Raw genomic sequence first — 17,680 nt, forward strand, 5'->3', positions numbered from 1 at the left:
TCTTATCGATTACCTGATAACAGCTCCATTTTCACTGCAGAAGCAAACGCAATATTAACGGCTCTTCAATATATCAAAAGACATCCTAATCATGTACAGTATATAATTTTTTCTGACTCTCTTTCTTGCCTTCAGGCTATTAAAAATTTGTCTTGTAAACATCCACTTTTAATTGACATAATTGAATTGTATAATGATCTTGCAACTGGCCAGTGCGACATCGTCTTTTGTTGGTTACCCAGCCATGTAGGTATTTCTGGGAATGCAATGGCCGATCTTGCTGCTAAGGCTGCACTCAACAAATCTGTGACACCACTTCTTATTCCATACAGTGACTATAAAGCCAGCATTAAAACTTACATTCGTGATCTGATGCAAAAGAAGTGGGACACCCAAGTGGGAATAAATAAATTGCATGCCATAAAACCTTATATTGGTTACACTCACTTGGGCTGTCGGTCCAGATTTGAGGAGGTCATTTTGCGGCGATGTCGTATTGGCCATACGAGATATACTCATGAATACCTTTTGAAAGGTGAGGATCCTCCGTTCTGCATCCCTTGTGATGAAAGAATCACAGTCAAGCATATCTTGCTTGACTGTGTTGAGTATTCCATCACAAGGGATCAGTATTTTAAGTCACACTCTATGCAGGATCTTTTTAGCAATATTAGTCCTCATTTAATTATTGCATTTTTAAAGGAATTACATTTGTTAACTCAACTGTAAATAGATAAATATTTTAAAATTGGAAGATTAAAATAGTGCCTCAAATCGTTAGTGGCTGTACCCTCAAAGGGGGTTGAAGTACCGTAAAATAATTGTCCTCCTGAGAGGGTACGTAAGTCCAAAAACATTTGAAGTAAATTTCAGTTTTCCAGCTTTTTAATCGTAGAATAAGTGTGTTTTTACTTTATGGCTAGATTTGTCTAAATTGCTAACAGCTGAAGGGGTGATGTAAATCCAATTAGGGTCCATACAGGAAGCAAATGTACTGTAAGTCCCCATGGTCCTTAGTATGGTGATCTACCTTCAGTTGTTGGCAACCTATAGCTCATTTTTATCTTGTACTGTCCTCTATAGATACATTGTTTTAGGTCTCTTCACTAGTTTTACCTTCTACTCTGTGATATCCTAGTTAGTTTTACTGTCCTTCGTTGACAGGGTTTTACAATGTATGTGCTATCAATTCATTTGTATTTTTATAATTACTCATTCTCGTCACGCTATGGCTGCACTATTGCCGATGTGACGTTAAATTTTAACTCACTCACTCACTCAACACAGCATGCGTTTTACTCTATTAACATTAAAGCTCCTTCAGACAGCAATCACAGGGTAAATGGTTGAAGCCAAGTACTCGTGTCTGCTCTCGTGACATTTTGCTGGAATATTGTTGAAAGTGGACTACATGGCAATTTACACGCTTAACAGTAACAGGTGGCATACTAACGTTTTATTCAATGTCGATTCAAACCAGTACACAACCCTATGATTCCATCGTTCTCATCTTGTTTGTCATCGCAAATGTTTAACCGTAACAGCATGGGCTATATGAACAAAATCAAACGAACTGATAAAGTAACTATTGAAAACATTTATATCAATAGTATCAAGAGAGGGAAACATATGATATCATATGTCCTCATGAGATCCCAGTACAACATGATCGTGAGCATGCTCGAATGGGATAGGATCAGATATCCTGGACTCTTCAAGAGTCTTAGACTTAAGTTGTTGTCTTTGTCTCGACTTAAGTTGTTGGCTTTGTTTCACATCTGCGTTTATGAAATATTTCACAAACAAGGACTAAGAGTGCCATGGCCACACCCACCCCTGCACCATAGAAGGCACCCAGCAAGGTTAACATGTCGACTCTCTTTGCTTTTCTGTTTGGAGCTGGACACTGATGTTTCGGTTTCCATCGATCCCACCACAGATCCAGCAGGCCGCTTTCGTATATTCGCAATATTCTGGAAAAGGGGATAGAAGGCACACTCTTCACCTTTGTACGAATGTAACAAGGTATGTTGGGGTTAGTCTATGAACGACACAGCAAGACGATCTTCACGCAAAGATTTATTTTCCTTGCGTATATTATCTTACAGGCATATTCCAACGTATATTGTACATCGTCATACTGAAAACACTTTAAACGAATGAACGCCCATGAAAAACTGAGACAACAGATAACATAGACCGATCAAGTCTGCCAATCAGAACTGGCACATACTTCTTTTTCTGCCAGTCAGAAGACCCGGGGCGCTTTGTGGATTTGTCAGACCTACGTTTGGTGTCAAACGATACCTTCGAATTATGCCATTCACACTTGCGATATCATAATGCTGCGATTTGATGTGTACCTTAAACAACATCATTACGGTCAAGACAAAGGATCAGAGGAGGATCACGAAGTGGAATATGGCTCACGATCAATTCAATGTCGGCAGCATCATTCGCGAAATCTACGTCTGTTCGAACGTGAGAATTTGCAAATTTGCACACACGGATGCTCATTAGATGACAACCAATAGTTCAAAGTGTACAAGTGTAACAAAATCGAACAATGTTTTGCAACTACGTTTCTTCTGAACGTTTTTAGTCAATGCTGCGCATGCAGTTGATAGGTCCTGAAGTTGAGATAGGCCAGAAAGCTGTGACAAATGTAAACAATCTGACAACAATCTGACAACAATCTGATTTTTAGTTTAAGGCTAATCCAAATAGCATACATTATTCTATTAAAGAACAATGTGATGGAAAGTTGTCACACATTTTAAGTTTCAACATCACACTCTAAAGGCATATCTGTAGTAATTTCTTTTTTTAAATTTGCAAATAGTCAGCATCATCAGTTGTCATTCACGCAAAATCCACGTTTCTGGAAGATAACTCAGTGTATAAGTGTGGAGTTCTGTGTTTTCTGATGTTTTCTCCAGTATTCTAAATCACGGAACTGTATCTGAATTTAGATTCAAGTTCCGATGGAAAAGCATGGACTCTAATATTCTAAAACATGGATTTCCTCACATTCAGTGCCATTTTAGGATGATGTACACATATGAAAGCTTTTGAAAAGGTAAATTTTACTGAGATTGCTGCAGATTTGGGTAGGTCAAGACAGATGCCTGGAAACATACTGTTTGCAAACCCAATTGCCTTTTCCTGATTCCAGAAATGAGATCAAGAGATTGGTGTGTTTACGCGGAAACACATAAGACACGAAGTAGTAGACAGGGGAAATATTTCTCTGCTGTGTTTATGTTTACCATTCTTTTAATGCATTACAAGATTGAAACACATGATTTCAGATTATTAGGTTAAATGAATTTGACCAAAGGATAGATAAATATAGTGTTCACAATCTATGTATAGACACCGAAACGATCTGCGATTTATACCCGTGGTTGTGTTCATGATTTTTGCTAAAATTGCGAGGGGAATGTTTGAAAAAAACTAAAGAAACTTCAGTTATTCTTCCCACGCTTAATCTTTGGTGGATGTAGGTTCTCTAATAGATTGTTACCAAACAAGATATGCTTCCCACTCTCGATACGAATTTTCCTCGGTTATGAAACTCATTTTCACTCGTCGTATACAATATGACAGCTAAATAATACTCAAAAGGAATTACATATAACATTTCTCTTTAAACGTCACTCACAAACGAGAAATTCCAAAGGACAACAAATTGAATTCATCAACAATGCAATCACATTGTTGCTGAATATGTGATTAGTCAGTGGTTGCCCCAACCGTGAAAAACAAAGACAAGAGCTGATGATCACGGGTAATCGGCCGAGTCAGGTACGGTCAGTCCAGGTCGGGCACTTGGTGGAGCAAGTGCTTATTCAACACCAACGATATCTTTGTAATCCTGGTATGGTAGATTCAGCACAGTCATCAATCTAACGAGTTATTCATGTTATTTCTATTATTTGCCAGTGCAAAGCATTTACCAACACCAAGGAAGAATTAATAGACAAAGTATCAGAACATACTTCACTCACTGTTTGGAGATACGTTGTGTGTATGTACTGTGTTTGGGTAGACCAACTGCGTGTTTGTTAAAAAAGAAGTTGTCTTGTACTATCTGTAAATCACACCGCCGTGGGTCATCCCACATCTCCAAAGTGGCCTCTTCTCCCATGAAGACGTACTGACGTTCGACCGCGCGTCGCATATGCTCGTCCCCATCCATACTCAACCAATCAGGTTCTTTTCCCATCATCTCCTCCACACCGTTCCACACCTTGTGATAGACAGACATGTTGGATTCCTGAAAACATGTCACAGGCATGTAAGAATAGGAACTGACTGAAGGTCAACTAGCACCACAAGACCTGCACACACGCACATGCACCTTCCAAGTAAGGAAGTTATACATGTATCAATTAACGCAAAGGATATAACAAAGGTAATAAGTAATACAAGAATACAAAAATAGTAAGATATGTATTCTGATTTCTTTGCAACCAATGGCACATTTTACATAGTTTACTCAGCTAACATGTTGTTTGAAAATCTACGCAACAGGTCATTCCTCGTAAATAGAAACGACAAAGGCCTTTCTACATCCATAGAAAGGCTCTGCTGAGACAAAATCGAGTGTACCCGTTAGTTCCAACTATACCATGAGTAAGGGTTTGCTTTTTACAGCTGTATGACCATGGTCTGTGTACAAACGACTCACGACAGGACAACCCATTGATTAGCGGTTCGATACGATACGGTGATACGTGTGTTTATGAATTACTATCAAATACTGATGATGTCAGGGATTGTGACTGTGTCCTACCCAGCCGGTGGCAGTCATCATAAACATACGCAAATGCTAGTCAATAGATCACCTGAAAAAGGCGGGAACGCTTGGAACAAGTCAAAATGGTGAATTACACATTCAGCTCAGTGATATTTTAATTTTTTTTCTGGGTTGATATTCAGGCCAACGACGTTTTACAACATAGAATGGATACATGATATAATAGCGTAGATAATGTAATAACATAGAGAATATAATGGCTTAGTTAATGTATTAGCGTAGTCCGATATTTATCAAATTTTGCACCAGTGCCGAAAATTATGTCCGATGCAATTAACAAGTTTGACTTGAACAAGATGTTCCCGAATGCATTTGCATATGTTTATAACGGGAACCCCGGAAATGCTCACCTTTCCACGAATACCTGGTTGGTTGATTGGTTGGCTGCTTGGTTACATGCCGCACTCAGCAAAATATGGCGGCGGTCATACTGCTGAACTTGGCTTTGATATTTAACGTCACCTCGGCAATATTTCAGCCATATCGTGGCGAGAACAGTTAACACTGAAATAAACTATGTATTTCCTGTAAAAACCTATCGACGAAGGACAGTAAAACAACTAGAATATCACAATTTGAATTATAACTAGTGTGGAAAGGTAGAACTAATATCACTATTTGGACAATACAATATATATGAAAACAGACTATAGATCGCCAACAACAGAGAGTAGGGCGTTATTGTCAGAATTGTAAATCGGTTCGATATTTATGGAGAGATTTATTGTAGAACTGGAAACGATTTTGACGATTCTATTCACCGTGGTTTAACCTGACTGACCTCCTTTAGAGTTTGCTGTCGATGGTTGTAAATACAACTGTTAAACCTCAGATTGTATGAACTCAGAAGACAATCTGAATCTTAACTGATGCCATACATTAATTCACAAGAAGTAGCAATTTAACAGGGGCAGAATCATGCTTCTGTCTCATAGTAAAATCTGCGAACAACCCAAAAACCCATATCACACAGATGCTGACCTGAAAGAGAGTGACCAGTGACGACCCTCCCACAAACCCCCACTTGTACGTGTCCTGCTGCACCATCTCAGCCAGGCTGGAGAAAGGAGGTGCCTCTCGTCTGTCAGCAAGGAGCGCCACAAGATTTCCTCTGTATGTGGAAGCCAGTATCACTGCGAAAATCCACCAGCAGGCGAACACTGTACGCCCGGATCCACTGCTTGGAGCGTATGCTCCTCCTGGATAACAGTGGAAGATTTACTGAACAGTCAGTGTTGTAGAAGTTAGTATTTTATATAATATACTGCGTAAATGATTGCTTTGGATTTAATAATTGTTGCTGTCAGTACGTATATGTATATGGGCCCTATTCCCCATAAATAATATAATTATCGTGACGATCTAATATTCTACGGCTAGTTAGAATTTGTCTTCAGCAAGCCATGGTTGTTAAAATCGCCTAAAGGGATCGGGTTCACTGACTTGCTTGACATATGTCAGCGCATCCCAATTATGTCGATCGGTGCGCATACTGTTGATCACTGAATAGACTGTAGAGTTTCGATTATTTACACACAGACGCCAAGTATGGATACACAAAGCCATTTAGTAATGGTCACATGCCACAGATACTATCTCAAAGGAGAAACGCATAGGCGAGAAATCTGTTGCGAAAATGTATTTTCAAACATGTATAATTCATCCACAAACAGACTTTAGTGCATGATATTTTACACCATTTTAGTAGAAGGTAATGTCTACGCAACCAAGTGGATACTTTCAGATAACAGAGACGCTGAGCACTATGGTGTGGTGACGACGTAGCCAGACCCCGGCGTCGGGTTTCCTGGCTCTCGAACCAATCTCTTTCAACCTGTTCCGTACTATTTGACCGGATATTCTCTGAGATCCAGGCACCCAGGCTGTTGTGCTTTCATCAGTGACTGTGCGATCACGCAACTGTAGTACCTGGATGTACCGATCTTCGGCTGTAGCGGTAACTACACGGGGCCGGCCATGTGTTCAATCTGTTTGGTTGCAGCGAGCTGCAAACCATGATATCTTGTTCCGACTAACATGCAGACGCCTGGGAACAGAAGACTGGTAATCTCCATCATGTATTCTTTCAATGGCGATGTTTCGTGTCCCAGAGTCCAAACGTGAAGAAGTGATTTGACCTTGAAACTCTTTCAAAACGATTGCCAATTTCTGAGAGCAATTTGGACTTTTATTGCCAGACCGTGATTGCTCTTTGCTGCACAATTTCAACCGGAAGGTGGTTCCTGTTGCGTTGTGGCGATGCCTTTCTCATCCTTGAAAGAAGTCTCATCAAAATCTACTTTTTCGGGTAAAATCGATTTTTTTACTTGTTATCAGCGCTCTTGTTACATATGTTGGTGATTGTTTGAACTCAATAATCAGTTAATAAATTGCTTAAAATACAAATCGCCCATGCATTTTTTTTATAGTATATATAGTTATATTTGGGATAACACTTTCTTAGTAAAGTATAACTTCTAGTACGTTTTTGGTTGAGTGTCAACCCGCACCCTCAGTGTCAAGCGCCTTATCGGCCGTGGGATTTTACACCTATCAGAGGGGTACACAAAGTACGCAGCCTAGACTACCAGTTGTCCGACTTCCATTTTCCTCGCTGTGGGGTGAGGGGGTCCCTAGTGTGGTGATCTGCCTTTAGTTGTTGGCAATCTATAGCCCATTTTTATATTGTATTGTCCACAATAGTTAAACTGTTTTAGATTCAATTACTAGTCTTGAATGGATATCTGTGATATATATTAATGGTGTTACTGTTCTTTGTCAACAGGATTTTAGTTTCTTATATTTGTTCATTCTACAATGTCATTATTACTTGTTTTCGTCACGATATGGCTGTAATATTGCCGATGTCACGATAAATATTAACTCACTCACTCACTGTGGGTGAGGGGGCTAGGGTCCTGAATTTGTGTGCTGGCGATTAGGTACCTGTGGGTGCGGGTTCAAGTCCTGGGTGGGACTCAACCAAAAAGTAATTGAATTTGTACTTTGCTAAGAAAATGTTATCCCAAATATGATGTATGTTATATATGCGCCAAACAGGTGGAATAGTTCTCAGAGCGAGGTTAAACACCAAACCTGTAAACCAATCTTTGACAGCGGGCAGCTCTAAACTCCAGAATGCTTATGTCTACATTTATATTCTCTAAGACGTCTTAGTCAAAGCACACTTCAAATCATTTTGAAACGTTGTTTAACAATGCTGATTTACCGTTCGCCATGAGAGCGCCAAAATGATAGAAAAATATGTCTGAATATCGGGTCCGCCGCATATCCGAAGGTCTGTCGTCTGTCTGCAAACGGACTGGTTTCACTTCTTCCATGACGAAGAGGATGACAGTGGAGACGATGAGTGAGACGAGGATACAAACGAGAACCTCGTAGCGGAACAGGTATAGAAGGGTCAACCATTTATTGGTGTTTGGATCTTGTCTGCCGAGAATAAGTGCTAGGTTGGAGTAGAAGTATGGCACTGTGAAATCGACGACTGCCGCCCTGCTGTGAGTCATAGTAAACGGTGCCACAACCATATCAACATTCTGAAAATAGGGAAATATTAACTTTTAAACATCCCTTAATGCGCTCGCCGTATATATACACATTTAAGGGAGGAGTAGGTTTTGGTCACATTGGCAGTCCTTGCACATTTCAGTGTGACAGTTACAACTCCATAGGAACTGACCGACTGATCATGTTAGACCTCACCATCTTACTAATTGTGTGCAAACAATTCATGTCAACACAATGAACAAACCCTTATTATAACTTCATATTCCGACTGTAACATACCCCGCCGACAAGTAACTTCACCAGCCCCGTCCAACTGCCGTTCAGTATGCGACTCCACTCTCTGTCCTCTGGCTCTACCAGATTGTAGCTAGCAAACAGGGATAGTTGAGTCACCATAAAATAAGACAGTATGAGGCTCTCTTTTTTCTGACATGGTAGGGTTACTTTAGTGGACTTAATACTGTGATTTTGCAGAAACTGTACCGCACTTCGTGATAGCACGAACATATGAACACAATTTTAAACACAAACGTGCACGCACATACATATTGCACACTTAAACCTGAAATTGAGTTGTTTCGCCAGTTCCTGCAACAGCTGGATGCAAAGACCGTCGAACTTCACAGAACCGTTCTCCACCCTCCTGATCACAAATGGCGGCCACTGTGACGGGACAAAAAGGTGGTTATGCATTTCACTGCTTCGGCTATTTCACGTTCGTCACTCCCAATGAACCTAAACACAATTTACTATTACTGTAAATTTATACATATTTACTGCTTTGCTTTTACTATCGAACATCCACTGTGTCGTAAAAATAAATCCACAACTTTATAGTGTTTTGTTTGATAGAGATTGTAGCAGAAATATTTGTAGTAACTTCCAATGGCAGAAAATGGCTGAGGCGGTCGTAAACTATGGAGAGAGCACGTGATTAACACATTTCATCTGAAATTGATGTCAGTGACACTGGTGCGGATAGTGTATCATGAGTGAGAGTGAGTGCTTGAGTTAATATATAACGTCACATCGGCAATATGTCAGCCATGCCGTGATATGTACTAAGAATAAAATTAATATATTTATACTTATCTAGAAACCTGTCAGCGAAGGACAGTATAACAACTAGACAATCACAAATTAATTAAGACTAGTTTGGGTTTTACTAGTTTGTAAAATTGTAAGTCATTGCAAAACAACACAATATGAAATTGGGCTATAGATCGCCAGCAACTGAGGGCAGACCCAACGTGGGACCATGGGGACGCACAGTTCATTTGCGAATCATTACACGAACGTGTACTGGCCAAATATGTATAGTCGAATACCCATTCTCGATACAATTTTAGTATTGATACGATCTAACAGTTTGCGGGTTATAGATCCCAAATAAGACAATAATTGTATCATAAATACATGAAGGAAATTGAGTGACGACACGATGCCTTGAAGAGTTCCACTACTCGCCAGGTAAACAATTTGATCAGCATGGTAAACATTACTGTCCAGGTGGAGCGACAGGTAGGCGTTATTGTATTTGTATTTGTTATTCAATAATAAAGTGTGATTCTAGTAATCATTAACAACTGTTGTATGTATGTATGTATGTATGTATGTATGTATGTATGTATGTATGTATGTATGTATGTATGTATGTATGTATGTATGTATGTATGTATGTATGTATGTATGTATGTATGTATGTGTGATTGTGTGTGTGAGGACTAAGTGAAATAATATGAAACGCAATTTAAACACCTCCAGAGTACCGACAATTAACGTTCGATTCTGAAATCCATATTCGCTGCCATAATAAAGCTGATGTTTGACTTCCAAAGAATGATCTCTCCCAATACTGCCAACGGTTTCAACATCTTTCCATCCATGGCTTGGTCTGAGAACTTGAAGTTTTGCCAGAAGGGACGACTCGCTTTTGGTTGCAGTCTGCAAAAATACATAGACGAGTTGGATTTGTGCACCTTTGTCAGATATGCAAAATGTATTAAGAGAGACACATTACAACCACATTAGCTGACCAATGTGGATTTATGATGGAGAAATGTAATACATGTTCTGACTAACCAATGTTGTTGTCTAATAAACATCTTAGTTGCGCATTATTTCTAAATTTTCACAAGTTTAAATTCGCATTATGTGATAAAGCATAAAGGCATATAACGGCATGCTTCCTTCATGTTTCGTTCTTTTGTTTGCTGCTTACGTGTTAGTACGGTTCATTTAAACAAAGAATATCATAAACTAAAGATATCTTCATTAAAATGAAACATGTTAAAAATATTTCAACGAACTTCACGCGAGACGCATTGTTTCCTGACCTTCGCTTAATGGATCGTCTTTTACAATGTATTACAGTAAGATAACACAACCACATTATCAAACAAATTGATTTTTACTCCAATGCTAGGCAACATGTAACAGTATTACCTGAGGGACTAGGAACATATTACATGATTCTGCAAAGGACTCAGATATTTTACTTATTTACATAAAAACATAGCTGCAGAGCATCAGCGCAAACTGAATCATTCTGTGGCGCAAGAAGACCACGTGAACCCCATCGACAGGCTTTAGATATTGTAAGCAGATGCCTTCTGTATCAATTCTGGACTGCCCAAGGCCTACTCTGTCTTATTATTCCTTGATACCTTGATAGAGTCTTCATGATAATCTTCAGGTTCTGTATACATGACTTCACTCCAAATGCATTATCATTGTAATATTAGATAATGTAATGCTCCACAGACACATCATTATTCTTTTGGCACGGGTATTTTTCTTAATGGTTGAAATGAAGTAACACCGTTTTAACAGTATTGTAGGGGGTTTTAGTCCTATTGGTTAGTCCTTTCCGTCATAAGATAATCAAATGACTAATATGTGCTTACCAGTTGTGAAAAATACTTCGTACACGGCATATACTCCAGAAACACAACACCATCGGTTTTGACTGGCTCAAAACTGTGTACCATGTCCATGACACTTCCGGTTGAAGGTACCATTAGCCACTGAGAGGCCCGAAATGAACTGTGCAGGGACATGTTTGATTCCAGCCAGCGAGCCTGACAATAAAATTTTGCACATCGTACATGTCATACTTTACTCAGTCTGTTTCTACCATCTTTTTGTCATTTTTACAAAAAGTATCATGCCACACAGTTGACGCTAAGCTTCCACCACTGGCATTATATAATATTTATACAGCTTTTGTGAAATTGCTGTTCCAGACACCATCGTCCCTAGTATGGTGATCTACCTTCAGTTGCTTGCGATCTATATCCCATTCTTATTTTGTTCTCGTTCCTTCACTGTCCTTCTCAGACAGATTTTAAGATAAAACATTATGAATTATCTAAATATGACCCTTTCTAATCACGTTATGACTGAATATTGACATTGTCACTATAACTTTTAACTCATTTTTTGTGCTTTTAGGCATTTGTTATGTCAATAGTTTGCAGAATTCCAAGCAACACATTGTTATGAAATTAGAAATAGTCTGCACTATGGAAAGCTGATTATAATATTGTTAGATAATTCTATCTAAAAAGCAGCATGTTATTTTTGTTTCAAACATAACTGAAATCAGAAACACTACCTGAATCAGGAGATTCTGTATACAGTTGGATGGACATATCACAAGAAATCTGAGGTCCTCCTCCAGAAGGAGCTGGTAGATACCGACTAGATCAATACTTTCTAGTGGGTTGTTGGGATCATCTATCATATACAGCAGTAACTTGTTCGAAGCCAGTCTACCTCCAGACAGTGCAGTCAAAACTGTAAATACCGTCATTCCAAAAGTGTTTTACAAGATATTATTTATTCGCTGATATCTTACTATATCTATCATCTCTTGAGATGTTCAGTCATTCAAACGAAGTTGCGTACGTGGAAGTCATAAGACTATTATTTATCGAACCCTGTCATTTAATCATTGTCATTAGGTTTTTGTTTACCATGGAGTGCTCTATTGCCTACCTAGATATGATGACGATATAACAACACACGTCTTCCACTTCACGTGGTTGAGTATGGAGGTGATGCCTCTCATGAGGACGTCCATGGAGTCGAGTCTGATCAGGGCATCAAAGTAGGACTGCTTTGTACTTGTGACTTTGAGCATTGACCGCATGTGTATTACATGGTTTGAGAGGAGCGTTGGGCAGTCCACGGAACAGAGGCTGACGTTGAGGTCGTCCAGGTAGGAGGAGGGATTGAATTGACCTTGGCAGGAGGAGAGCGATGCCAGGGCCCCCATATCCCCATGCACCGGTGTCACTGAAACAGTATTGCTGGAAGTTTGCCAGACGAACGGATGTACAATTGACACATACTCTTTAGAGCATTTCTAAACATCCTTGATTCGTACATCATTGTCATCAACAATGGGTGAAAATTTTCTTTACATGTTTCCACAAGAGTACAATGTGTGAAGTCCGCGCTGGAAAATTGCTAACGTGCTAAAAGTGGTTAAAAAACAAACTTACTTACTCACTTGTTAATTGTTTACTGTTTACTTCTTGTACAATTCTGACTATATTATAAGCATATTATAGTCCTTTTGTTAATGTTGGAGAAAACTGAGCCACGTGTAATGAGTTCTAAACTTACAGGACGAAGTGAGGAGTGGCATATGTCACTGATGAGTTAGTAAATTAGTAAATGACTAAAGTGTCAAAGCTTGAGTGTCACCAGTTTCAATGTTTTGTACAGACTGATTCTGGGTCGAAAAAGCCCTGATCCAAATGATGTGAAAAGATCACAAAATTAAGGTAGATCACAAAGTGTTCACATAGCGTGTCCTGCCTATTCGGTAGAAATACATTATTCGTTCTCGCTAACAGGTGTTTACATCACTGTTTACTTCATTGATGTTATTTGAACGAATTGAAATTGTTCTGTAGTTTCAGAATACTGATGAATATAGGCCTTTGGTGTCATTTGATGAAGTCAACACACAGACAGAAATTGCAGAAAGACAATCCGTGTTTGCTTTTTGCCCCACACCGCACATCAGCACGGACTGTAAACTAGTAAACACAGAGAAATGAAAATCCATTTGCTGATATTTATCAGAACCTAACCATCGACCTGTAAAATAGATTACATCTGCCAGTGGATGGAAGAAATATTACCAGTTGTCTCCACGCAGCAAATTGCTTTTCAGCAGAGACAAGCAAAATGGTCACCGTTAACCCATTATTGACTGAGTTATTAATGTGGCACACAATAGGATGTCGGCATTTCTCATGTGCATTGATGGTCAGCAGGATATCTGGTTAGAGAAGCACCTATTTACATAATTGAAACCAATGAAGTCATTGACCGCTGACTCCTTAAATCGTTTGATGATTTTCTTCTATTTTTTCATTATGATGTACCTGCCATCCAGGAATATAATTAAACCCCATATTCACCATAAGCAGCGGCATGTTGTTTGAATATGGAAACACATAGAGAAAAGAGGAGTGTGCCGATCCTGTCACAGCCCGGGCGGATCATTTCGGGACCATTGGCCCTTACATATGCAGTCCTGAATGCGATGCCCACTCGAAAAGTCAGTCAAAAAGTAATGAAACCATGTCACCTTATAATACTGTGTTTGTACTAATGCTACATGCATGGATAGATGGATGAATCGATCCATCCAGTGTCAAACATTCTTAATAGCCAGTAGGATCTAATATTCATTATGGCATTGGAGAAATGTTCTGACGTAAGTTTTAACACTGCGGGGTAATTACAGGGCCTTTCATAATGAAGAGTATGTCAAATGCTACGTTCAGGAGTGTGAATGTATTAAGGTATTTCTTAAAAAATCTGTCATTACGTAACATTATAAGATTTACCACATGAATATTTATAAACGTCAACAATTGCAAATGTGGCCAAGTCATGTTTTAATCATTATTAGATTCATAATTTATGTTTCAATTTTAAGAGCTTGTATAAAGGTATTGTATACCTTATATGTGTCAGTTTTTAACTTTACAAATAGAATATAACAAACCCTCTCATTTAAACACATCCCTGCACTTATGCAATTACTCGATTTAACAATAGCCACCCTACAGGGTCAGGCCAGGTTCTGACCCATGCCCTTACACACTTCACATGCTTCTTTTGTCTTTCTCTCTCAGATTCTCTGGTCAGCTTGCCACCTATTGTCCCTTAGATTTAAAGGTTTCTATGACACATAACTTGTTAGCAGCCAAATAGATCATTTCAAGAGGATCAGGTCACGACAGTTGATATTTTGTGGAACATTTCTGGAGTGTAATACTCAATTTAACACTAGCCACCCCACCGGGTCAAACCAAGTTGTGACCCATGCGCTCACACACTTCTCATGCTTCTTTTGTCTTTCTTCTCGTGGAGTGTAATGGGGATTTTATTAATCAGGTTAATATATATTAATTACTGAAGCCTTAATACAACACTTGTTTAAGAAATACACTATATACAATACCATTCATATATATACTTATACTTATTTACATAAATATAAAACTATATACAATACCAGAGAGAGAGAGAATATATAAAGCTATATATAATTATATATATGAATGGTATTGTATATATATATATATACACACATATAATATATATATGCATGTATACAATACCATTCATATATATATAAATGGTATTGTATATAGTGTATTTCTCAAAAAAAGTGTTGTATTAAGGCTTCAGTAATTAAATGTGTCTAGTGTTTTCCAGCCATCGGTACAGTTGGTTGGATGTGTAATTTAAGTGTAATTTATTTAAGTTCTATATCATTAAATATCATATAGCTATTTACATTAAACCTAGCGCATGCGGTACGTAAATACCAGTCTAAACCTAATTAGGTTAAATTATAACTTTAACATAGCATGTACATGTATAGTCTATTCATGTGGTATGAAATAGGATGTGAGATTTGTTGTTTATATTATATTTTATTTTATATACCATTACATATGCTATCAAGGATGTGTTTTAACTTTTCTTAGAATGATACATGATGACGTGCGATCCTTGACTGCATGAGAACATACATGATGTTGTATGTATATGAATATCCTAAATGATATAATGTATATAATGAATAGTTTTCATGTTGCTGGTAATATTTAAAGATTTATTTATACTAGCACATTGTCCGGGATAGTTGTATTCTGTGAATATGTTAACAAGTGTTATACATGTATATCTAAGCCAATGCTATGCTTTTTTGTACAAATACTTAGTTATGTATGTGTGGTTTCAGAGTTACTTCAAACATTCCTTTTAAAGGAAACATAGGGTTGTCATCTGTGATCGCCAGTTGAGTGCGGTAGAACCCATCCACCAACATTCACCCCACCATCTGCCACTACAAAAATACACAATATATGTGAATATATTTACTTATACAATGTAACGGGATATGATTATTTAATAACAAAATGATACATGATTATACACTATACAAGCTTAATGATATGTGATTGTACAAGATAACAGTCGAACTCACCCGGAGGCATTGTCCACATATGCGAGGATGTGCAAACTATAAAGATGAACATCAGCATGGTACAAATTCCATACATCATACGTCTGTTACAGAGGCTGTGTGTGTCTGGAAGAAGTCTGAAGATGAATGTCGTATATTACACAGTGCACGTGGCTAAATTAACATCATGAGGAATGATTTGATCAATATTCAAATCTGGCTGTGACTTCTGTCGTTATTGAGATCTGTGAATAAATATCAGAGCCATTCCTTAAATGCGCTATTTAAACAAACAATGAGAGACCATGCTAGTTCCACACACGCAGACACTTATACCATAAGCTGTTAAGTAACCTCAAACAGACGAAGATTGGCGATTGGTTTTCAGGTAAATCGATGTGGAGCTTCTGTTTGCGTACAACATAGTTCAGGTTGTACTCTGATTATTAGACATGTATAAAGGGTACGAGTCAATGAACTGTATGGAAGCCTAGACGAGACGTTTTGGCACTGCCTTGTTGTCGCCCTCATAAAATCAAGGAAACAATGTCAAAATTAACCAGTGATGCCCATCGCGCGTTGTCGCGTACTTATTAGCTACTGCTTGATTGCAAAGATTTTACTACTATTATAAATTACTTTCGATGTTTGGACAGAGCAGAAATACTCAGGGATCGAACTTTAAACACCAGCAAATCTGCATATATGTGGTTTTGAAGGAGGAAAGTCTGTGGGTTAAGGGCCGTTGGTTATTTGAAGTTTGATGCTTATCTCCCGAAGCGATGCCTAATGTGCTATGCTTAAACACTAGCAAATTTGATGAAAATCGGTATAAATGAACAGGTCTGTTATCGTTATTGAATTATCTTTGGATACTGATCACTGGGTATCGCGTATCGTATCATCTGAAACAGTTGGCGATGCATACATGGATCGGGATAGAGCACAAAGTAGGGGCAGGTCGGCCTAGGAAATTCAGTGTTGTGGATCGCCGAAGACTTGGGCAGATTGTGAGTAGGGGCAAATTGAAAAGTGTTGAGAACATCAGAAATGAAATGATTAGCAGAGGAAGTCCTCAGGTATGCAATGAAACAGTTAGGCAGGAATTACAGAGACTTAATTGGGTGAAAAAACGTGGAATTCCCTCGCCGTTGATGAAAGATGCACAAAAGGAAAAACGTTTAAACTGGTGTCGGGCTCATGAAAATCAAGATTGGGATAATGTTTTCTTTTTGGATGAAAGTTCTGTTTGGCTTTTCCCTAATTGTGTGAAAATTTGGACCAAAGATACTGTCAAACCTATCTACCAGCGACCAAAACATAGCCCGAAGTTTCACATGTGGGGTGGCATATCGGCTCGCGGAGTGACGCCATTGTGTGTTTTCACGGGAAACTTGACAAAAGAAAGATACGTTGACATTCTAAATGGTCACTTTCTTCCGACAGCACAAACATTGTATGAAGATGATTGGATTTTCCAGCATGATAATGACCCAAAACACACTGCGCGCTACACAAAACAGTGGTTGTCGGGCGAAAATGTTCAAGTTTTAGACTGGCCCAGTTACAGCCCAGACCTAAACCTAATTGAGAATGTGTGGGGAGTCATGAAGGACAGAATAAACCAAAAGGGACTGAGAAATATTGAAGATATGAAGGCCGAGGTGGTCCAATATTGGGATACCCTGTCACACGATTACCTACAAACTTTGATGGGTAGTGTGCCTAGGCGTATTCAGGCATGCATTGCTGAGCGAGGAGGTCTAACAAAGTACTAAAACAACACTGAGACTGATGATGTTTTAACATGTTTATGTAAGTAAAAC

The 17,680-nt window shown here is 38.6% G+C and overlaps 1 protein-coding gene across 1 annotated transcript; it reads right to left on the bottom strand.

Moving 5' to 3' along the window:
- Positions 1-1,753: 1,753 nt before the first annotated feature.
- On the bottom strand, positions 1,754-15,954 carry LOC137295342 (glutamate receptor ionotropic, kainate 3-like). Its single transcript, XM_067826656.1, has 13 exons — positions 15,876-15,954; positions 13,520-13,646; positions 12,350-12,663; positions 11,967-12,148; positions 11,257-11,430; positions 10,994-11,048; positions 10,109-10,329; positions 8,913-9,013; positions 8,630-8,717; positions 8,052-8,379; positions 5,804-6,021; positions 4,011-4,279; positions 1,754-1,973 (listed from the first exon to the last, which is right to left on the bottom strand). Exons 1-13 carry the CDS (start codon positions 15,952-15,954, stop codon positions 1,754-1,756), a joined length of 2,376 nt encoding a protein of 791 aa, XP_067682757.1.
- Between the last annotated feature and the right edge of the window lie 1,726 nt (positions 15,955-17,680).

The sequence above is a fragment of the Haliotis asinina genome, chromosome 8 (genome assembly GCF_037392515.1).
Source record: "Haliotis asinina isolate JCU_RB_2024 chromosome 8, JCU_Hal_asi_v2, whole genome shotgun sequence".
In the NCBI taxonomy this organism is placed as follows: Eukaryota; Metazoa; Mollusca; class Gastropoda; order Lepetellida; family Haliotidae; genus Haliotis; species Haliotis asinina.

Coding starts and splice junctions, on each gene's coding strand:
- LOC137295342 (XM_067826656.1), bottom strand. CDS start 15,954: ATGATGTATGGAATTTGTACCATGCTGATGTTCATCTTTATAGTTTGC. Junction 12,149..12,349: donor TATATCGTCATCATATCTAG/GTAGGCAATAGA, acceptor CGGTATTTACAG/TTTTGACTGCACTGTCTGGA. Junction 11,431..11,966: donor TACAGAATCTCCTGATTCAG/GTAGTGTTTCTG, acceptor TTTTATTGTCAG/GCTCGCTGGCTGGAATCAAA.